General features: G+C 37.4%; 1 protein-coding gene and 1 long non-coding RNA gene across 3 annotated transcripts in view; one reads left to right on the top strand and one right to left on the bottom strand.

Moving 5' to 3' along the window:
* svep1 (sushi, von Willebrand factor type A, EGF and pentraxin domain containing 1) overlaps positions 1-23,756 on the top strand; it is a 171,849-nt gene that overhangs the window by 95,888 nt on the left and 52,205 nt on the right. For both annotated transcript variants that reach the window (XM_030162208.1, XM_030162206.1), the window contains exons 8-19: positions 3,048-3,166; positions 4,612-4,741; positions 8,141-8,248; positions 13,963-14,094; positions 14,183-14,374; positions 15,831-15,952; positions 16,061-16,166; positions 16,271-16,474; positions 17,831-18,064; positions 19,317-19,478; positions 20,886-21,047; positions 21,438-21,599. In XM_030162208.1, the coding sequence (XP_030018068.1) occupies positions 3,048-3,166; positions 4,612-4,741; positions 8,141-8,248; positions 13,963-14,094; positions 14,183-14,374; positions 15,831-15,952; positions 16,061-16,166; positions 16,271-16,474; positions 17,831-18,064; positions 19,317-19,478; positions 20,886-21,047; positions 21,438-21,599 (1,833 nt within the window). The remainder of the gene's footprint in view (positions 1-3,047; positions 3,167-4,611; positions 4,742-8,140; positions 8,249-13,962; positions 14,095-14,182; positions 14,375-15,830; positions 15,953-16,060; positions 16,167-16,270; positions 16,475-17,830; positions 18,065-19,316; positions 19,479-20,885; positions 21,048-21,437; positions 21,600-23,756) is intronic.
* Positions 563-5,056, bottom strand: LOC115438546 (uncharacterized). Its single transcript, XR_003938103.1, has 3 exons — positions 4,872-5,056; positions 4,717-4,718; positions 563-574 (listed from the first exon to the last, which is right to left on the bottom strand). It is a non-coding gene; the product is annotated as an uncharacterized LOC115438546 (long non-coding RNA).

The following is a 23,756-nucleotide window of genomic DNA, read 5'->3' as shown; positions in this document are numbered from 1 at the left end:
AGTGATCATACAGGAACATCTCCATGGTTGAAAGTGTCTTCGTGGGCTTCTGGATTCTCTCTGCTCTCACTTCATCCTGATGACACCTAAAGTGAAATATTCCAATCTAAATTCTGAAGATGAATCGAGCCGATCGGAGCTGAGTGTGTTAGTGTTTAGCAGAGATGGATGCCTAAGTGGATGGCTCATCGGGTCCAGATGGGAGCAAACGCTGTTACACAACAAAACAGGCATGATCACTGTCGATCGATGAGAGCCGACTCTTGGACGCGTAGCACTTTTACTGCAGGCTCCAACTGTGGTGAAGGGAACAATGCTGGCCAACAGCATTACAACATGTTCAAAGTAAAAAGAAGCAAAGAGGGAAAGTAAATGTTTAATGTGAAGCCGACAGGGCAGGTGGACAGGTGCACATAAACTCTAAAACAGACACAGGCTTTATTCCACAGTTCCACAGTTTGGGAGCAATAAAGTTTGTCTGTCTTTCTGTCTGTCTCTCTCTCTGTCTCTGTCTTTCTATCTCTCTCTCTGTCTTTGTCTGTCTCTCTCTCTTTCTCTCTCTCTGTCTCTTTGTCTATCTGCCTGTCTGTCTGTCTGTCTCTCTCTCTCTCTCTCTCTCTCTCTCTATATATATATATATATATATATATATATATGTCTCTCTCTGTCTCTGTCTGTCTGTCTGTCTGGCTCTATCTATCTATCTGTCTGTCTGTCTGTCTGTCTGTCTGTCTCTGTCTGTCCATCTCTCTTTGTCTGTCTGTCTGTCTCTCTCTCTCTCACTCACTGTCTGAGACCAGATTCCTTAAAAAAAAACAGTGACAAAAAAAAACATTCATTGAATTGAATAGGATGCAGCTATTTTCAGTTATGCCAATTGTATGTTTGTGTTTTGTGCCTCAAGTGGAAATGTGTCCACTGGAGCCAGGTTGTTTTGGAATCAGTATCAGGCAGCCGTCGCTGGTATGATACTTCCACACTGAATTCAACTTCAAGCCCCTGTTGTTGCCTCTTGGGTTTGTCTTCATTTTCTGTTCCAAGTAAAATTGGCGAACCGAGGGCTTATATAAAACTTCGACAACAATCATAAAAATAAGACTCACTTAGTAATAAAATGTAAATCATAGAGAACATCAGAACAACAGAATACTGTGCACGGCTCAGAGAGAAATAAAGTGCTTATCTTATCTTATTTTAGCTTATCTTAACCACTGTCATTTAACATCAGATGGACAGAGGCTCTGATTAGCCGATAATTTAATATAAATCTTGTGCAAAATAACATTTAATGGTTAAATGATAACATAATAGTGAGGCTACCTTGTAATGTAAACAAACACATAATGTTAGCCTACATTAACTCGCTGTGATAAATCAATAACTGTCATCCCCTATTTACTTGTTGCCAATGTCACTTAAGTATCTTATGTTAAGTCAGTTACCAGCAATATATTTTTTACAGCTGTAGCCATGATGTGTCCAAATATTTTTGTCCAAATAGTTTATAAATATCAATATTTCCTTAAAGTTTTATGGGAAAATTTTCTTCCCAAGTGAGATGTGAAGAAAGTAGATGGTTAATTGAGGTAGAAAAATATTATTTACAGTCAGAGCATAAATGAAAATATTTTAGAAATTTTGAGGTAGAACATTTAAAATCATAGTCATGGATAAAAAAAAAATTAATGTTGAGCGAAATTAAGTAAAAACCATCATTTGGAATTTTGGAAGCAAAGATAACAATTTAAACCAAACTAACCAATGCAGTGATACATTAGTCATTATTGTTTTGTATCCCAGACCCCTGTTAGAAAGGAAACACCTGAATTCAACGTGTCCCAATACAAAAAACAAAAATCAATGTTGAGAGAAATTAAATAAAAATAATCTCTGAGGCATTTTGGAAGCAAAGATAACATCTTAAACCAAACTAACCAATGCAATGATATTTATCCCAATATGAAACTGTATTATGATATTTGTCATTATTGTTTTGTATCCCAGATCCCCGTTAGAAAAGAAAGAAAGAACATTATTGATTTATTGTACTTTGTATCTTTTTATGGACCAAAGAATAAAAACTGATGAAGGTATAAGGCTGAAATCTCGCATGGTGTTTACAAGGACTGATGACATTATTTTCTGAAAGTATGAAGCAAATTAGTGATGGAACATGTTGTGAAATCCTGTGATTTGAGGTTGAATTACCCAGAACCTAGTTATAGTCATATAAATGCATTCCCACCAGAAAAATAATAGCATAATAACCTAAAAATAATAACTCCAAAATTTTGTGTTTGTTTTCGTGCAAAAACCCCCCCCCATTAAATTATGAAAAAAATTACATTTATAAACTATCCAAACAAAAAAGATGTGAATAACCTGAACAAAAAACTTTTTTTAAAAAGAAAAATAAGTGAATTTTAACAATATTATGCCTCAACTTATCATCATCTGTTAGAAGAGAAACACCTGAATTCAATGTCTCCCAATACTTTTTTCCATATACTGTATATCTGAACTTACAACCCAGTACTGATCAAGTTCTTATAATGTTTAAAACTTGATTTTGCCTTTTAAATTTGGAGGGTTTTCTAAGACACAGGTGTATGTCTGCCTGTATTGACAATGACATAAAGCACCTTTTCAGGTCCTTTTACCTTTCTCCCCTTTAACCTTTGCCCCCCCCCCCCCCCCCCCCCCCCCGTCGTAGCCTGATGCTGACCTAAACAATGGATGTAGATACGAGTCAGTCAGATGTGTGACCTCAGCAGGGTGTGGCTGTTGGAACACTGACCGCGCTGCACTCTCTCTCGTGATTCACTAATAACCGGTAATGAGTGTGTGATGTGTTATGATTAAAAAGGTCAAAGGTCAGATGACATCACTCACCTCCTCCCTCCGTGATAACGAGCAGCAGATTGTGTCCAGGATGGAATGAGCTGAACAGCTGTACCTCTGAATGATCTGGACTCACATGAAGTGGTGGTAGTGGTCATTCCCTCTGAACGGGTCCATGTGTTTTCTCCTGTGTCGGCTCTCTTCAGACACTGAACCCCCGTCGATCCAGTGTCCAGTTGACATTGTTGCAGAGACAGATGAGCGCCGGGGTACTGCTATCGTCAGCTGGAACGTCCCAAATGCCACTGACAATTCTAAGGATGAGGTGGGTACCTACACCATCTACTCATCTGTTAGAGCATAGGTGCCAAACATACAAAACCGGCCCACCAAAGGGTCCATTCTGGCCCCTGAAATGGAAAAATTACACTAATCAATGATGTCAAAGTTAGTTCAGGTTCCACATACAGACCAATATGACCAGTAAAATACTATCATAATAACCTTTTTCTTCTTGGTTTAATGTGAAAAAATAATATTACATTATACCTAGAAATAATGACAACTCCAATTTTTTCTCTTTATTTTAGTGTAAATAAATAAAATTAGATGAAGATATTCGCATTTACAAACTATCCTTTCACAAAAAAAGTGGAGAAGCTGACAAAATATGAACAACATGAATGTCTGAAGGAAAATAAGTGCAATTTAACCAATATTCTGCCTGTTACTGAATGTTTTGTGTATTTGTAGATCCACTCTGATCTGTAAGTTGTAATGCACATGTGTAAATGATTAGACGCGGCATAATATTGCACTAATTTTTCTTAAGAAATGTCAGTTTTTCTCATTCGCATCTTTTTTGTTTGGATAGTTTGTAAATGTTAATATTTTTATAATTTAATGGGTTTTCTTAAGATATTTCAGGTGGTTCATGTTATTCACCCTTTTTTTATGCTTTATTTTTATTTGTTTTATCAACAGACAAAGAAACTAGGGGTCACTGGTTGAACACAAGATATTTAAATGATAGACAATAGTAATTATGCATTGTTTTGTTTATAGTCCAGCCATTTTCTCCAGCGCTTTATGAAGGCATGTTCCTTGAGCCGTAGGTAATAAGTCAGTCTTTCTATGGAGTACGTTTATTTTATTATTGCTACTGATCCTCACAGGGGTGCATCAGTTTTGAGCCAGTTCCTTGTAATGGCTTTTTTGGAAGAAGTTATAAGAATTTTAAAGAGGTATTTATCTTTCTGTAATACATCTTCAGGTAGCAGTCCCAGCAAAAAAAATACTTGGGGTCCTTAGGATGTTATTCACACTTTTATGGAAAAACTTTGTAGATGTAAACATTTTCATAATATAATTTGACTTTTTTCACTGTGATTACTTTTCTGGTCTAGCCCGTTTGAGATCATATTGACCTGAATGAGGCCCCTGAACTAAAATGAGTGTGACATCCCTGTATTAGACGAATGAAATTAACTTTAAAATTATTTCACAAACGTTTTCAGAAATTGCTAATCAAGATTCACTGTCCTTTAAGCCCCGCCCTAAGACAGCCACTGCCTAATCCTATGTTAGTAACCGTAAACAGGCAGGAGTACCCTAACAAGCTTTTAAAGCAAGCAGATGCCAAAGCCCATAGATGCAAACACTAACGCTTTATGAAGTATACAAACTTTCCTGACTTAGTCTCTTCACATGATCTTCTTCGTCTGCTTTGAGTGACTGATGGACATATTTCGCCTTGTGTCTCATCTACAGGTGTCTGTGCAGGTGAAGCCGGTGTACGCCCCTCCACAGCTGTTTCCTATCGGAGTAGAAACCATCACATACTTTGCCACTGACCGCTCTGGGAATCAGGCGAACTGCTCCTTCACAGTCACTGTCATCGGTGAGCTCATGTCTCTGGAGACTGTGTCATCCGATGGCGCAACGGCCCTTTTTAATGAGACACAGTGACGAGTTCTGATCACACTGTGAATGTGTTTGAAACTGATATGTCTTTTTTCTAAAAACAAAACTAGGGATGCACCGATACCAGTTTTTTCCAGACCAAGTACGAGTACTTACGTTTGATTACTTACCGATACCGAGTATCAATATGAGTACTTAATAATACCATTACAGTTCTTAGTTCCTTTTGAAAACATGCTTTATTATTGTTGTCATTAGTCTGACTGTAACAAAGTGCTGCTACTGACATTTAATGTGTTGGAATGAGTGTTTCTCAATCAATCCACCAGAGGGCGCTGCTCTTAATTAACCGTACTGAACAAATATCACGAAGAAGAGTAAAGATTTTTGAGAAGAAAAAGAAGAAACTCAGTAATAATAAACATGGAGACGACAGAGGACGTAATACTAATGTGGATACTAATATTGATATTGATGAGGGTAGTTGTCATTATTACGTCAGAAAACAAATATATACAGGAGGCACATTCTATTAGTGTCAGTCTGATTTATGGCCATGATGTAACATATTTACTGATAATGACTGGTATGATTCTGCCTGAACTGACATCATGTTGACTGTCAAACTCAGGCTAGTTCAGGGGCCACATTCAGCCCAATTTGGTTCTCTTCTGAAGATATTTCAAGTTGTTGATATTTGTTGAAATAATATTCACATTTTTTGTGAAAGAATAGTTCGTAAATGTAAATATTTTTATGTAATTTTACTTCTTACACTAAAACAAAAAGAAAAACTTGAGTTGTCAAGAGAAGTGCAATTTTAACACTTTTCTGCCTGTTACTAAATGTTTTGTAGATCCACTGTGATCTGTAAGTTGTCATGCACATTCGTAAATGATAAACTGAGGCATTGTTTTATTAAAACTTTACTTATTTTTTTTTTATAAATTTCAGGGTTTTCATGTTACTTACATTTTTTCATAGCTAGGTTGTAGATGTGAACGTTCTCATCATGTAATTTAGCTTTTTTCACTCTAAAACAAAGAGAAAAAATTGGAGTCTGACTCACTTGAGATCAAAGTGGGCTGAATGTGGTCCTTGAACTTAAATGATTTTGACATCTTTGATTGGATCGGACCCTTTGGCGGGCTGGTTTTGACCCGCGGGTCATATAGAAGTATAGGAACACACAGATATTTAGTAACAGAGCAGTCATATGAAAGCAGTGGTGTCGGTGTCGTTCTGTCCTTCTGTATAATGGTACACTCCTATCGGGCAGTGAGTTCCCTTCAGCAGGTGGAAAACAGGGCTACAGCAGAGGACGAAGAAAAAGGGGGTGTCCCATGTCAGCCACTCGATAATGACTGCAGTCAGGGGGAAAAACCTCAGCCTGGTAGCCGTGAACATTTCCATATGTTATTATGGTGGTGGAACGTTGTGGTTTTTTATTGGAGACATATGTTTTACTAGTGCCCTCTGACACTTTGTGCACAGCGCGCCGTTCTGCCTCCAGCTGCCCCATTCGGCTATTTCTGCTCTAGTCCTAGGGGGCTGTTGCATATTTGTGTGTTTGAACTTGATTACTTTAGAGTTGATGAAATGACTTTAACCCATTAAGACATAAAGTACCCTCTAAAAAACATTCTGTAACCCAAGTATTGTTGGAAAACAGCCTGTTACAACCTGAGGGTATTTATATGTCTATGAAGCAGATGGAGCCATAAAAGGCCAACAGGGGTTTTCACAGATTCCCTTCAGAAGTAGAGTATAAGATAAAATAAGATAAGATAAGAAATATATACTTTATTGATCGCCCAAGGGGGAAATTCAAGTGTGTACAGCAGCACAAGACAGTATGCATCAAATACAATAGAAAAATAAAAATATAAAGAAGTTTGTTAAAGTGACTAAAGTGACAAATAATAGCAATCATAATGATACATTTCAGAAGAGGAAAGCAAATCTATCTCTAACAAATAAAAAAAAAAAGATTAAAATCATAGTCTCAGATAACAGACATCGTATCTACTAGTGATGTTGGTCTGTGAACATGGTCTCAAACCTCCAGATGGTCCAGCCCAAGGCAAACTTTTGAAAAAGTCGCAAAAACGACTAACCTTTATTTATTTTTCCAAGCCAGACACATTAAGAAAACATTCTTTTTTATAACTGGCCTTTTGAGGGAGAGGGAAAAGGGAGGTAAAAAAAAAAGAAGGTTAAAATCAAACAAACACGGCAATCAAAACACTAGAATAACAATGAATTAATAAAATATTTTCAAAGACACAGCTAAAATACAGCCATAAAACAGCAAGAGTCTAAAGACTAAAAGAAATATTTTTTTTCTCTAAACTGGTTTGGAATGAAACATTCAGGCTGCATTATCTTACCAGCAGGTGGCGCTGTGGGCTCTAATAAACACAGTAGAAGTGCTTTGTAATTGTTCTCCATGTAAAATGGATCTGATGTGTTTTTTTGTAGATAAGACTGGAATAATTTAGCTTCATTACGACCTGTTATACCAGACATATTTTCACACTTCACCGGAAAATGAAGTCAATTAAGGTGATATTAATGGTTGTCACGATAAATGTGAAATCAGTGTTTGTTTTAAGTATAAAGGCTTATTTTGGTCCTGAGTGAAAAAACTTGCGAAGCAGTGGAACGTTTCAGAAATCTAAAGGGTAGAAGATTCTTTAAAAAAATAATATAAAGATAGGTGAACATGATGCTGTTGGATATAAAAACAAACAACAGTGAAATAAACAATAGAAAAAGGGAATGGATTAATGTCCTGGGCATCCCCCATCCTTAGACCCTCCTTCTCGGCTAGGAAAAACTCCAAAAAACCCAATGGGAAAGGAGAAACCTCCGGGAGAACCACAGTGAAGGAGAGATCCACTCCCATGGACAGATAGACTATAGATGCACCAGGACTGATGGACATCCATTTGCAGATGTAGCTAGTTCCAGTCTGTAAAGATGCAGTAGGGTGGGGGCACATGAGGGGGTCTGTCTAGTCAGATGAGACAGGTGAGGGTGAGGAGGTCCATCCAGACTGGTGAGGGTAGGGTCACATAGTCACATAATTATATTCATCATTCATTTTTTTTTTCTTTTTTAATGAATTATTAAAACCATGCCTCAGATTTGCATTTGGGGTCAACTTTATGGACTCATGGCTACTGTAAACAAACTAAACCCAAAAAAACATAAGGAAATGCACATGGCTGAAGGGAGAATAGTTTAAATATTTGAGTCAGTCTTAAAGGTTTTAATGTTAATTGATGTGTCTAACGTTGACACATGCTGTTGTTATTCTCTTTCATGTTTTATATCTTAACAAGCTCACATCCCTGTCTTTATGTTTTTGTAGATACCGAGCCCCCGGTGATTGACAGGTGCAGGTCTCCGCCCACAGTTCACGCTACAGACAGCGAGACGGCAGTCGTTTGGGAAGTGCCGCAGTTTTCCGACAACTCAGGTATGTCTCGTGGTGGTTCTCAGATGGCAGCTCGTTAGACAGTTCATTCTGTTGCGTCTCAGTTCCAGGGTGCCCCACCCTCTTCCTCCACTGATGATGGTTATACAGGATCTTTTCCGTCGGCTGCCTGGAAAAAAGCGATCAGAGGAGGGCTCTGTGCTGTCGTACACATGTGTAAATGTGTGTGTAACAGCGGATAAAAGAGGATGGATTGGACTGGTGTGCATGAATGCCTCATTTGTGCGTCTGTGTATAAAGACAGAGATAAAGACTGAAACTTGCGAAGACAAGTGGACAGATGAAGTTGCTGCTGCGGTGTCTGTTAAAGCTGTTAAAGTTATACCAGATGGAGAACAGCAGGTGTTTTTGTGATGAAAATTGTTCTTCTATGGAAATTCACACTCATTCCATCCAGTTTTCACACAGTTATTTGTATAATTTTGTGTACACATTCAGAGCTCAACCCATTTGGGATTTTTAAATGACTTGTCAAATAATGTATTTTCTGGTATTACACAATAAATATGAGCATTAATCACTGTCCTCCAACAAAAAAAGGCTTGAACAAATTCCCAGCTTGCCCAGCTGCAGGTCAGTCATCTATTGTACTGGAAGAAACACCTATTTAAGACTGATCTAGTATTAAAAAATAACACCTTAAAGAGGACACAGTATGGATTCTTTTCACATTTGTATTTAGATTCCCTGGGACAATGTCTACAAAGTTTGTTTATAGTTTAGAGAAATTTAGATTTTAGGCTTTTGTTTTGTTTTTGTTTTTTTGTTTTTTTTTTTTTAACAATTTTTTTTTTTTTTTACATTTTTTTATGATATTACTACTTACGTACTACTTACATTTACTTGCAATGGGCCATATTTTGCTGTCTTATAACATTGAAATGCTTGGAAATATCAATATAGTTACTATTGAGCACTGATAGGAAGTCATACGTGAACTTTCATTTGGTACCATGACCTTTAACCTTGAGTGACCTTGAAGGGTCAAAATCAAGTTCACCAATGTCTAGATTTCAACAATCTGCTTCTCCGCTACTAATCGGATTCCTTTCAAATTTTATATGTAGCTTCCTTGGGACAGTGTCTTTAAAGTTTGCTCACCATTTTGAGACATTTTGATGAATTTTTGAAATATTTAAAATGTGCCTTCTTTTATAATGGTTCAAATTTTGATGGCTTATAACATGGAAATAGTTACAGATATTAATATAGTTACTATTGAGCACTGATAGAAGTCATATATGAACTTTAACTGAATTAGTTGAGTTTTCCTCCAGTGAAAGTACCACCCACTTCTATTCGGAGATCTCTATTGATCTCCAGCATCAAGACCACAGGACTCTAACATAGAACAGAACCTGACAACCTCACACATTCAACTTAGGATTGATTCTTGACTGAACATTAGACACAGGGCCTTTTTTTTTTTTTTTTTTTAATAGAACTCTGGTGGTTTAGGCCGATATCGCCTCCACACAGACACAATTTCCTCTACAAACATTTCATATTAGAAATGAACAGACCCATGATGGGAACATATAAATCAGACAGTGTGTAATTTAGTGATGCCCCCGCAGGTGTGGTCTTGGCTGATTTTGCGAGATTAGACCGAGCACAAATGCAATAAATTCGGAGGCAACACTGAGTCCAGAAACCTGTAAAAAGTCTGAAAAGACTAAAGAAAATTACTGCATAAGAAGAAACAACACATTCTGCCTTAAAATCTGCTAGTAGCCTTATGCAGCACAGTGAAAGAAACTCCTTTATTCTACATTTGTAATGTTGATTTTCAAAGAAAAACACAACCGTTCATTACTTCTTCTCTTGCTCGTCTTTCTTTCACCTTATACAAATAATTTGTTTAGTGTGGTTATATAGTATAATTAGGCGTATGTCCTCTTTCGACTTCAGTAAATAAATCAAAGGCAGAATAACATCTTTTAATTTATATTTTACTCTTTGTTTCCAATACATTTACACAGAAACATAAGACTCTGTTAAACCTGCCTGTCTGCTTGTGTTGCATCCAAAATGATGCAGGAAATGAAAGCTTGATTTCAGATGTTAGATAAGTCTGTTTATTTGCATGAAGCAAAGGGAAATGAGATCCAATGACAAGCTATCTCTGCAGACACATGCGGAGACATATTTTCATACCAGGTGTGAGATGAAGTACCTGGAGCCATCCAACAGCGATCAGATCACACAAAAATGCATGTTAATGCAGGCGTGAACAGGATCACACATAAATATTCATTTATATAAGCCAGAGATGTCTAACTCCTTTTAGTTCAGGGGCCATATACAGCCCAATATGACCTCCACTAAAAGAATAAGAGTGAAAGAAGTAAATTTAAAATATGAAAACGTTTACATCTGCAAAGTATACTTTACAAAAATGTGAGTAATATGAACAGCCCGACATTTCGTAAGAAAAATAGTACAGTTTTAACAATATTATGCCTCATCTTATCATTTACACTAAATTCATTTTGTCACAGTGGATCTGTAAACACACAAATCATTTAATAACAGAGAGAATATTGTTCTAATGACATTTAGTTTCTTAAGACATCTCAGGTTGTTCATATTTGTTCAGGGTATTCAATTTTTTGTGACAGGATAGTTTGTAAATTAAACGTTTTCATGTAATTTTTTACACGAAAACAAGAGAAAAAATATTTATAGATTATTATGTGGACAGACACTGAAACCTGAAACATTAATGCTACAAACTCATAAAGTTGTAAATTACAGTAATGACGCTGGGACTGAAGCCCTTTAAAATGACTGTTGGCTGAGTCATTTGAATATTGATGTTATTAGTTATTACACAGTTATATTGGCAGGACATCAGTATCGGCCAACATTTGCTGTATTATTTGCCAATATGAGCATGAACATGTAAGAACTGTGTTCACTAATGACAGATATTTGTCATGTTTTACTGCAGGTTTTTGACAAAAACAGGCATTTAAAATATCGGTGTCTGTGTCAGATTACTGCATCCTTATTATTTATTTAATGACAGCATCTGCCCTATATTTGTAAAAGCAGATCACATGACAAATTAGGATCAGTCACCATTTCAATCAGACCTAATTTGCATGTTTACAGTTAAACCTGTAAAGCTTTGGTCTTGTATAGAAAAGGAGACAGTATAATGGCATAGTGTTTGACTTCTGACTCACTTTTAAGTCTAATAGGTTCGTACTCCTGTTCTCTTGTGTTTCCTCAGTGTGAGTAAAAACACATAATGACCACATAGAAACACATTAACCAGAGCAGCTCTGACTGAGTGAAAAGCAAGTAGTGTTTAGTATCAAAGCGTTTTGTGACGGATACATGTTGGCTGCTGTAAGTTCTCAATACTCGGCCCGGGCCACCCTGGACTGTAGACTACGTTGATGCTGAGCAGCATCCAACAGCACTGCTATAAAGGGGGCGTATCAAGGCCACGCTGCCAAACAGACTAAATATCCTAGAGCTGGCTGCCTCTGACTGTACCCAAACATTGGTGGTGGTGACAGATGACAAACCAGACTGCACTGATGCAGGCCTCCAGTCCACAGCCAGACACACACACACGATATGGACAAAAGTATTGGGACAATTCAGGTGTTTCTTTTGTAACAGGGGTCTGGAATACAAAACAATAATGACAAATGTCAAAATATAGTTTAATATGGGGATAAATATCATTGCATTGGTTAGTTTTGTTTAACTTGGTTTCTTTGCTTCCAAAATACCTCAGAGGTGGTTTTTACTTAATTTCTCTCAACATTGTGCATGACAATGAGTTTAAATGTTCTACCTCTAAATTTCTAAAATATTTTTTGTCCTCTGACTGTAAATAATGATGTTCTACCACAGCTAACCATCTACTTTCTTCACATTTCACTTTGGAAGAAAATCTTGATGTTTTTATCTCAAATCAGCCTGAACAGGACATCCTACAGCTGTAGACATGATGCGTCCCAATATTTTTGTCCATATAGTTTGTAAACATCAATATTTCCTTAAAGTTTCATGGGAGATTTTTCTTCCTAATTGAAATGTGAAGAAAATAATAGTTAGTTGTGATAGAAAATTATTTGCAGTTAGAGCATGAAAAATATATTAGAAATTTGGAGGCAGAACATTTAAAATCATAGTCATGGTTAAAAAAATGTTGAGAGAAATTAAGTAAAAACCATCCCTGAGGAATTTTGGAAACAAAGATTGCAGTTTAAACCAAACTAACCAATGCAATGACATTTATCCTAATATAAAACTATATTATGACATTTGTCATTATTGTTTTGTATCCCAGGCCCAACTAGAAAAGAAACACCTGAATTCAACATGTCCACATACTTTTATAGTGTACAGAACACTGAATGTACTCATAGGTGCAGCATTTATACTAATTCAGGCAACAAAACTTGACAACCCCATGCTCGGATGTGCTTGTTGCCCACCTGTCTGCAGAGGTGAACCCCCATCAGAAACACACACACTTGCCTGACACACCACCCAGTAATAACAGGCTTCTGTGGCGACTCCGGGGCCACACGACGTCAGCCCAGCGCCGCTTCAACGTCAGTGTTTTGTTTTTCCAGGCCCACACCCTGATGCCAATGCTATATATAGCACAGACTCGATAGACGCACACATAAACACACACAGAGGCTGTATATAAGGTTAGACACCAGACTCCAGAGGGCCAGACGTGTGTCAGCCCTTCTGGAACGCCGCCGCCGCTACTGGAATTGTGAGAATGGGAAAAGGACAAGCGAGAAATCGATCGCTCACTTTTCCCACTTTGTCTTTTTTTGTCAGTTTTTCCCCTGCAATGTGGACTCAACCTACAGACACGACATCCCACTCACACGCTCCTCATCATCACTACTTTATCACACACTACACACACATTTAGAAACTTTTCCCCTCACATCCCCACAGACACATGATGTGTCCACATATTCCCATGTATCATTGTTTAACGTAGGCTTTATTATTTAGTAAGAGTGACTCATTTAGTCCTGGAGCATGGAGTAAAGCCAACACTGCCCTCTGCAGGACTACTACAGTCAAACTATAGGAAGGAACAAAATGGGAAAAACAGAACTTCATGTGCCAGAAGGCAGCAACTAAACAGCAAATATGAAGTCAAAAAGATGTGGCGGTGCATCGCAAATAAGATTACCAGTAAAATGTGACGTACTTGTATTTCAGTTTTTCGGTCCTTATCATTTCGTGTGTCGATGTATTATTTATTTATTTATGTAACCTTTATTTATGCAGATACAATCCCATTGAGATCGAGACTTTTACAAGGGCGACCTGGCCAAGAAGTCAAACAGCACACACCATACCATAATGAAAAACAGGTTGAAATATCAGTGATAGCAATACAAAAAAACCCAAAAAACAACATATACTGTATATGTATGTGTGTGTGTATATCTGTATAAAGCTCTAAATATACACGCATATATAGCTCTGAATATGTATATATACCAAATATACATATAAAAACACAATTAGAACAGCAATTTGTACAATATGTACTGATATTATCAATATGATGATTACAGAAATATACATAAATAATTGTGCAAAAATTGTTATGTTATTAAAATGATGTGATTGTACAGTAGAATAAATGTGATGTGATGTGTCTTGTTGTTTCTTCTGTGTTTTCCTTTCATTAGGAGGTCGTCTCACAGTAACCAACAGCCACAGTCCCGGCTCCCTGTTCCCAGTCGGAGAGACCCTGGTCCAGTACACCGCCACGGACGCAGCCGGAAACAGCCGAACCTGCAACCTCACCATCACCGTACAAGGTAAAGGACGGAATATACCAAAAACTGATTGTTCTGTCACTTTCCGTGTCCTCCTGTTTCATGAGGATGTTTTCCACGTCGTACTCAGGGACGACGTGTGAGCAGCCGTACATCCCAGTGAATGGGGAGTTTGTCTGCTCAGAGGAAGAGGAGGGGGTCAACTGTACTCTGCACTGTAAGGATGGGTACAGCTTCACTCAGGATGCGGTGCACAGCTACTTCTGTGCATACAACGGTGTGTGGGAGCCCCCGTACTCTTCAGACAGGCCCGACTGCTCAGGTGAGGACCGCTGTCTCCACTGCTATTGTTGGTGTTCAAACTAGTACATTTTATACATATGCATTCATGCCACATGGAGAATTCAGAGTCACCAAATGATGAAAAAATATTGTCAGAAAGAGTACAATTTATAAAGCTTGTGGCTTCATGCAAGAACCAGTTTATTCTTTGCACATTGTGATCCTCAGCATATGAGTCATATTTGTGGCCAAATTGTGATACCTGCATAACTTCACTCTCCAAACACAGCCAAATCATTTTATGCAGATATCACAATTTGGCCAAAAATCAGACTTAGGCCATTATGCTATGAGGCCAACGACATGTAGTTCAAGAAATTCATCAGGACTTGCTGCTTTCATTATTTTTTTTTCATAATTTGAATTTTGCTGCAACACGGTGGTGCAGTGGATAGCACTCGTGCCTCACAGCAAGATGAGGGTGGGACCTTTCTGTGTGGACTTTGCATGTTCTCCCCATGTCTGCGTGGGTTCTCTCCGGGTTCTCTGGCTTCCTCCCACCATCCAAAGACATGCACTGATAGGTTAATTGGTTAATCTAATTTGCCCATAGGTGTGAATGTGAGAGTGATTGTTTGTCTCTATATGTTCAGCCCTGTGATGAACTGGCGACATGTCCAGGGTGAACACCGCCTTCACCCATAAGTAGCTGGGATAGGCTCCAGCGACCCTGTGACCCTGTGAGGATAAAGCAGGTTCAGAAAATGAATGAATGAATTTTGTTTCAGGTGCAAGTACAGATGTGTCTGACAGAGTCTTAAAAAGTCTGCAGTCTTAAAAAGTCTTAAAAGTCTTGAATTTACAAATCTGCATTAAATACCTTAAAATAAATTTTAAAAGTATTAAATTTGATGTAGAAAGTCTTAAGTTATGTTAATAAACCTTTTTGCTGTATTGTGTTTAAATGTGTCTGGGAAATGTCCAAGCTGCAAAGAAAGCAACGTTAGACTATTCAGTTTCATCCCGACAATTTGTATTGAAATTAGGAACCAATTATCGCTAACTTCGCAAAAATAATCACAAAACATTCAGCCCAACACACATGCAGCGGTTAGTCACGCATATGTTGCCCAAAATTAAGCATGAAGAAGTGCAAATTTAACATTGCCTGGTTGGAGAAAAGATCATTCTCGACCTGGTTGACACCAGTTTTCCTAAATTCTAGGAGTCACAAATTTTTGCTAGTAAGGCTGTGAAATAGGTGTTGAATTCTGTCCAAAGTAGACTTAAAAAGGTCTTAAAAAGTGTTAAATTTAACTTGAAGAAACCTGTAGGAACCCTGGTTTTAGGAATAAATTGTAATTCACATAATGATTGTACACTGTACACTAGAAAAACAATATCACATACAAGACCAACAAACATTTGAGATGCTCTTTACACATGAGTACTTTTGTAAAAGTACTCATGTGTAAAATCCTTTTTGTCCCTCCCAGTGAACCGTGTAGCAAACAACGGATTCAAGCCATTTGAGATGCTGTTTAAAGCCTCACGCTGTGATGATGTGGATCTGGTCAAGTCGTTTGCTGGAGAGTTCAACACTAAACTGGGAGGCATGGTGAGGAACACACACACAGTATTTGTACCATTAGAGCAGCTGTGAATCCAACTTGTTCCGCTCATTTCACATTTGCTCTTAAACACATGCTGCATTTTTCCTCCACAGCTCCCGAACCTGTGCAGCTCTGACGACGTGAACTGTAAGCTCGAGGTCATGTCACAAGGTCACTGTCTGGAGTACAACTATGACTACGAGAACGGATTTTCCATCGGTACACTTTACACCGACACCCTCACAGAACCACTTTTACTTCAGTTAAAGCAGCTGGTTACAGTATCTCACTGTTCTTCCTTGTCTTTGTCAAAAATGCATCAGTACCAGGGGGTTGGGGAAACAACTGGGGTCCCCAGGGTGCCCACGATTACGCGTACTTTGAGTCAGGCTTTGCGACAGGCAGCCGACAGCTCCCTGGTCGACAGCAGGACAGCAGCCTCCAACCCCACCACCGCACCAAGAGGCATCGGAAGATCACAGGCCCCACCAGAGACCAGAAGATCCAGATCTTCTTCAATATCACAGGTAGAGTAACTATTTGGTGTATGACTGTAAGATATAGGAACTACTTGGAATATTTCCTAAAATCACACAATTTAATTTACACAGTTATGCACACATTGTGGTGGCCTAAAAACTAATGATTTAAGAGAAGAAGCATATCCCATAAAGACCCAAATATCCATCTTTGACCAAAAGCATCTACTGATGTAAAATTTGTAATACCTGTTGATCCACTAATTCTATCAATACATGTAAATAATTGGTATAAAATACAGTTTGTCCTCTTTTCATGGTCATCAGATATGACCCATTTGGACGTTCAGAGGCTCTGTAGTGAACATGGAAACTCTGTCATCTTCTACAACATTGATTCACCAGTAAAACCCATGGACTTGGATCAATGACAGTGGATGGATACACTTGGTTTATGTTCAGTTAATGATAGATTTTGCTGAAAAAGTCAGCTTTTCTTCAGTTTTCACTGTTTCTGATATAATAACTATAATAATTATAATAATTATTATAATAATTTACTTTGAGCTTTTATGAACATCTACATGATCAGTGATTTAAATGTAGGAAAACACATGATTTTTATGGAGAAAACACAAAATAAAGAAGATAATATTACAAAAAATGATGATTAATCACTTAAGAAAAGTTTAATGTAGAGAAAAATTCACTTGAGAACTGCCACAAAAGTCACACTGGATCTTTATGGGATATACATGAGACAACTGGACAACATAAATTATCCATACTTTTGAGTTTATCGAGTTAACACACTTGATTTTCTTTATTTTCTTAGTTGTCTTTAATGTTAATAACCTTGATGGAGTGTATTCTCTGTTTTTAGCCATGATATACATCTATATATAGAGTGATAGACTGTTTTAATGAGCATCGCTGACACTGATACTGTTAAAATACTCATCTTTTTTTTTTTTCGACCAAATATTGTCACAAGAAATGTACTTTATTGTTATAGTCATAAAGAACATTGCACATTTCATATTTTTGACTTATTTGCATTGTTCAAGCATAGATAGATAGATAGATAGATAGATAGATAGACATAAAATACATAATAAAACTCAGTTCTAAAACCATACATAAATCACTAATCTAAGAATATACATATAAAACACCATATGTATATTTGTGTGTGTGTATATTTTTTTTTTGTTGTTGTTTTTTCTTTCTTTTTTGTTGTATTGATGATTTCTTTCCTGCTACTTTTTATTATACTTGAATGGAACAATTATAACAAAATTTTCCCCCTGGCATTAAAAAAGTATTCTGATTCTGTTGTTTGTGTTTGATACCCGCAGCTTTTATTGTCCTTTTCAGTTTTTTAAACTTTTCCCATTCTCCCAGCAAGCATCCCACTGCCCCTGTCGAGGAACGACTCAATCGAGGTGGCCAATCAGAAAAGGCTCCTGCGCACCCTGGAACAGCTCACCAATCGGCTGAGGCGGACGCTGTCCAAGCAGCCGCTGTCCAGTTTCCATCTATCGTCTGAAATGATCGTTGCTGATCCGAAATCACTGGAGAGCAAGAGGGCCTCTCTGTTCTGCAGACCGGGTTCAGTACTCAAAGGCAGAATGTGTGGTGAGTGATTCACTTATTCATGTCATTTAAATATGGTGCTTAATTAAAAGTTCCTTAACATGGCATGGGCTCTTAACTAAACTATTGAATTTGGCAGCAACATTTATTCTCACAATATGTAAAAGTGGATCTTACAATATCAGCACCAGGGAGACTGGGGGAATGTGATCCACCTGTAGTTGGAACACCCTCCAGTCCCCTTATGTTAAAAAAAAAAGGATGGTACTGTCCTTGACATCCATGTGATGTTGAAGAGGCTTGTCAACCTTCAACATCCATAGCCTTAAAGGGGTCATATTTTGCAAAACCCACTTTTATTAGTCTTTGGTTCATTTATTTGTGTATTTGGACCCTAATAGTTCAAAAAGTTTGAATTTGAACACTCCAGGTGCTGCAAAGCTATCTTTATATTCGTTTTGGCAAAAGTTGAGTGGATTTCTACAACCAATTTTAATTCCTGCTATATTTGTTACGTCTATAACTAGTTACGTCTCGACATTTGCACATATAAGGTCATGACTTCTGAGATGAACATTACTCCGAGTATGCCATAATTGTTTATCAGCATCAGTGAAATGTTTACAGACCAACAGCCTTGATTCCAGAGTTTTGACACTCTATTTAAAACCAAAGGAGTCAGTGTTTGTAGATGGAACATAGACTGAAGACTCCAATTTTTCCTTGAGTGAAAAAAAGTTCAATTATAGTATGAAAATATTTCTATTTACAAACTACCATTTTAAAAAAATGTCAATTACATGAACAAAAATGAAACCTACAGATCACAATGGATCTATAAATACACAAAACATTATTTCTCTTCAGACATTTCAGGTTCATATTTTTTTCAGGTTCTGGATAACTTGTAAATGTAAACATTTTTCAGAATTTTACTTTTTTCATGCCAAAACAAAGAAGTTGTCATTTTGATTTTGACACCATTGACTGTTAGTATCTTAAGTGTAATTTTTACATTCGACAAATTCATCCCACGGGCTGGATTAGACCTTTTGGTGGCCCAGTTTTGGCCCGCGGGCTATATATTTGGCACCCGTAATATAGAGTGAAAAAGAGGAGTCCCAGTCATCTGCCTTGTGGAACACCTTTTGTAATTTGAACAAACTCATTACATTTTTCCCCAATAGTGACTCAATGCCATCTGCCCTTACGGTAGCTATTTATTAGTATATGATAAATAAGTATGCTGGGTAACCACCCACCTTCAAAACACTGTTGTTTTATCATGTTTCAGTCCAGTGTCCAGTGGGAACCTACTTTTCTCTGGAGTACAATGACTGTGAAAGCTGCTGGCTGGGCTCGTACCAGGACCAGGAAGGTCAGCTGGAGTGTAAGTCCTGCCCTGAGGGAACCTCCACCGCCTACCTGCACTCCCGCAGCGTGGTCGAATGTAAAGGTACGATGTCCACATACACAGTTTGACCTCACACTCATATTAAACATAAGTGTTTGTAAGTGTCTGGAATAAATGAACAGCTATACTGCTCATTTTGCACCACAGGCAGGACATATTGTCGTAGCCTCTGATTTCATTGTAGTGTATGGGCATTGATTAAATATATAAAAGATGGCACAATTTTGGAGATTTTCATTGTGAGAATATCAATTAGCAACACTGCCGACATTTATGTTTGACTTGCAGTGACAGTGAAACCAAGGGAGCCTGATTTTCAATTCTTAAAAACCTGATAATGTTGGTTTAGAGCAGGAAAAAGCTGTCAGACAATTATTCCTCTTCTGATACTCAGTAATAATTAGCACTGACAGAAAGTAAAATATTTCAGCTTGAGATACTAATTAACTGTTGAACTGCATATAACTCATAATGTAATTAAGCAATAACTCCTGGGATTAAAAATAGACTTTATATGGGAGCTAATGTTGAACTTGCAAAATTGAAAAATCAATGTGATGTAAGTTTAAACCATTTCCACTCAACAGACACTAGATATTATAAAATTAATGATTTGAGCAGGTACAAGAACCCAAAAAATTAATCATCTTCACCTTTATTCATCAAATGGCTTTTTTTTTCTCATTTTAACTGTAGAGTTATTATCAGGGATCATGTTTTGTTTTGCTTTGCTACTTTTGTGTCAGTTCCCAAATGAATTTTTTTGTCTGTTTAACCTTTTTTAAATGATTTACCATGATTTATTATAATATTGTCCTCTGTCTTTTATGTTTTTAAGTGAAAAATCATGTATTTTCGCGACATTTAATATACTGATCATATAGATGTTCATAAAAACTCAGATTAAAGTTGAGGGATATTATATCAGAAACAGAGAAAACTGAAGAAAAAGTGACTTTCTCAGTAAAATCTATCATTAACTGAACATAAACTAAGCATCTCCATCCACTGTCATTGATCCAACTCCATGGGCTTTACTGGTGAATCAATGTTGTAGAAGATGACAGTGTTTCTACGGAAACTACGGAGCCTCTGAACATCCAAATGGGTCATATCTGATGACCATGAAAAGATGACAAACTGTATTTTGCACCAGTTATTTACAGGTATTGATAGGATTAATGAATAAACAGGCAATAAGTTGTTTATATCAGTCGATGGTTTTCGTCACAGATGGCTGTTTAGGTCTTTGCATTTCCATACTGTACATACTTCACATATATCCAAATTTGATGCATATGTGTGGTCATAACAACTTTACTGAACCAACACAGCTAATGTTTGCATAGGACTTTTCCACAGTTCTGTATGTTTACTCTGGTGTAAGGGACTACTTCATTTGCTCTGTTTTAATACATGTGCTTTGAATGTAACTGTTGTATTTTCCAGGCCAGTGTAAGCCTGGTAGTCATTCACTCAATGGGCTGGAGATCTGCGAGTCATGCCCGCTGGGACACTTCCAGCCACGGTTCGGTGCAAGAGAGTGTCGGCCCTGTCCCGATGACACCTCCACAGTCACCAGAGGAGCTGTGGACGACACGGAGTGTGGAGGTGAGTCAGAAGCCTCCCCCAATTTCACATCAAACTGCTTATTTTAACTATAAAAATCAGTCATCATTCTCAGACGGTACGGCATGTTGCTAGGTAACGTAAAGCAAACAGAAAGGTGACAAAAAGAGCTGTCTTCTATAATCGTTCACTCGTGTGCAATTATAGCTGAGAGACGAATTTTATGCGTTTGCCCTTTAAAGTTGGGTGATAAATCAGGGAAATTGTTGCTGCCTTTGTTTCCAAGTTAAAAAAAACAAAAATAACCATTACCTTCTTAAGAGTGCAGACTTGGAGCTTCTGTGTTACTTTCCACATTTTGGGTTATTACCTGCCATGCATATTCTTCCACTACTTTCTAAGTTTTTTTGGTGCCTCTCCTCTCGTCTGCAGTCCCTTGCTCAGCAGGTCATTTCTCCCGGACTGGTCTGGTTCCTTGTTACCCCTGTCCCAGAGACTACTACCAGCCAGAGCATGGACGCTCCTACTGCCTCTCCTGCCCCTTCTATGGTACCACCACTATCACCGGGGCAACCACCATCCAGCACTGCTCCAGTAAGACCTCCCAAATTAAAAAAAAAAAAAGAGACAAATGTAGGATTTCACACACACAGACACTGTATTTATCATGTTTTGTCTTAAGGACCCAGTAGAAACTGTACTGTTGGATTGCTTTTGGTGTAGAAATGAACCCATAAAGACCCAAACGTCCAGTGGCGACTAAAAGCATCTACTGATCTAAAATGTTTAATACCTGTTAATCCACTAATCCTATCAATACACGTAAGTTATTGGTGTAAAATGCAGTTTTTCATCTTTTCATGGTCATCAGAAATGACCCATTTGGACGTTCAGAGGATCTGTAGTTACCATAGAAACACTATCATCTTCTACAATATTGATTCACCAGTGAAACCCATGCAGTTTTTACATTCAGTTAATGATAGCTCTGCTGAGAAAGTCACTTTATCTTCAGTTTTCTCTGTTTCTGCTATAATAACCGTCAACGTCAATTTGAGTTTTTATGAACATCTACATGATCAGGGAATTAGATATAGGAAAATACCTGATTTTTCACTTAAAAATGCAAAAAACAAAGGACAGTGTTATAATAGATGCTGATAAATCACTTAAGAAAGGTTGAATAGAGAGAAATTCATTTGCAAACTGCCACAAAAGTAGCACTGGGTCTTTATGGGTTAAATCTGTCATCCCATACTTTATTAATGAATTTATTTATTTATATATTTATGGAAACCTTATGTAAAAGTATTTTTTCAGCCAAGGTAAAATGAGCTCAGAGGTTTGAATAGGTGGAATAATCACTTGTCTTTTTTTTGTATGCTGGAAGAAATTTCAGTGGTTCAGTGTATAATTATTCGCGACATCCAGTGGTGAAGCTGAAGGTTGCAACCAACTGATTGTCCACCTCATCGTTATCATCTAAGGGAGCCGATGAAGATAGGACTAACAAGGTCTTTGCTAGAGTCAGGGTTTGCATCATCCATTCCAGACTTACTTTAGGTAATTGACAGAAACTTTGGTCCACATTTCCATAAAACAGAAAAAAATAATAATTTGTTCTGACTTGGTGAAGAAACCTTGTGGTGCACTACAATTTTTATGTCTTGGAATTGTACACTAATTAAAGTATAATGAGCCAAATTGTGCTCCAACTCCTCCAGAATTACCCTAAATCTTACTGGACCAGAATTCAAAGCAAATCAGTCCTACTTAGACATGGATGTCAAACTCATTTTAGTTCTGTTTCCACATTCAGCCCAATGTGATCTCAAGGGGCTGGACCAGTAAAATAATAGCATAATAACCTATAAATAGTGACAACTGCAGATTTTTCTTTGTGTTTTAGTGCAAAAAAAAGTATAAAATGTTTGCACTGACTAACTAAAAAATGTGAATAACCTGAACAATCATGAACAACCAGAAGTTTCTCAATAAAAACAAGTGTGATTTTACCAGTATTATTCTTCAGTTCATCATTTACATGTGCATTACAACTTACAGATCACAGTGGATCTACAAATATGCAAAACATTTAGTAACAGGCGTCTGGATCTAAAAAAAACATAGCAATTATGTTTATTATGAATACAATTTGTTAAGACTCAGTGACTCACTTGAATGCCAATGTCTTCTTTGTAATTTTTTCACTTTGCAAATTCATCGCATAGACCAGATTGAACCCTTTGAAGGGCCGGTTTTGGCCTCTGAGCCATATGTTTGACACCCTTGTACTTTGAGAACCAAGAAGTAAACATTTGGTAACAACAAATAAATGTATCTAAGTGAAGGTTTGACTCTGAGCAGAACCTAAACCTTGGTGTATCTTTGTGAAATTAGCTGTTTGTTGCTGGTGTAGCCTAGGTGTCACTCAAGGCTTCACTAAAATCTGTGTAAAACTGAGAAATTCAGCAGTTTATGGGTCGAAACATGGTAAAGTCCCGTCAGAGAGCAAACTTTAATTGATTGCCATTCCAACATTTATTTCAATATGAAGTAGCGCCTTGTTTTGGATAATCCCTTATAGTCCAACTAAAGCAAATATGAATTTAAAAGTAAAAATGTTGGTCATTTAGCAACACTAATCTGTCAAGTTGTCTCTAAAATGTCCTGTCAGAGAGATTTCAAATACTGTGTTTTGACCCTTATGTGTAAAATTTAAACGTTAAAGTCTTTGTCAGTTTGCCGTAT

The sequence above is a fragment of the Sphaeramia orbicularis genome, chromosome 18 (assembly GCF_902148855.1).
Source record: "Sphaeramia orbicularis chromosome 18, fSphaOr1.1, whole genome shotgun sequence".
Classification (NCBI taxonomy): domain Eukaryota; kingdom Metazoa; phylum Chordata; class Actinopteri; order Kurtiformes; family Apogonidae; genus Sphaeramia; species Sphaeramia orbicularis.
The sequence above is the reverse complement of the archived record's forward strand: the minus strand, read 5'-3'. Positions and strand labels throughout refer to the sequence as shown.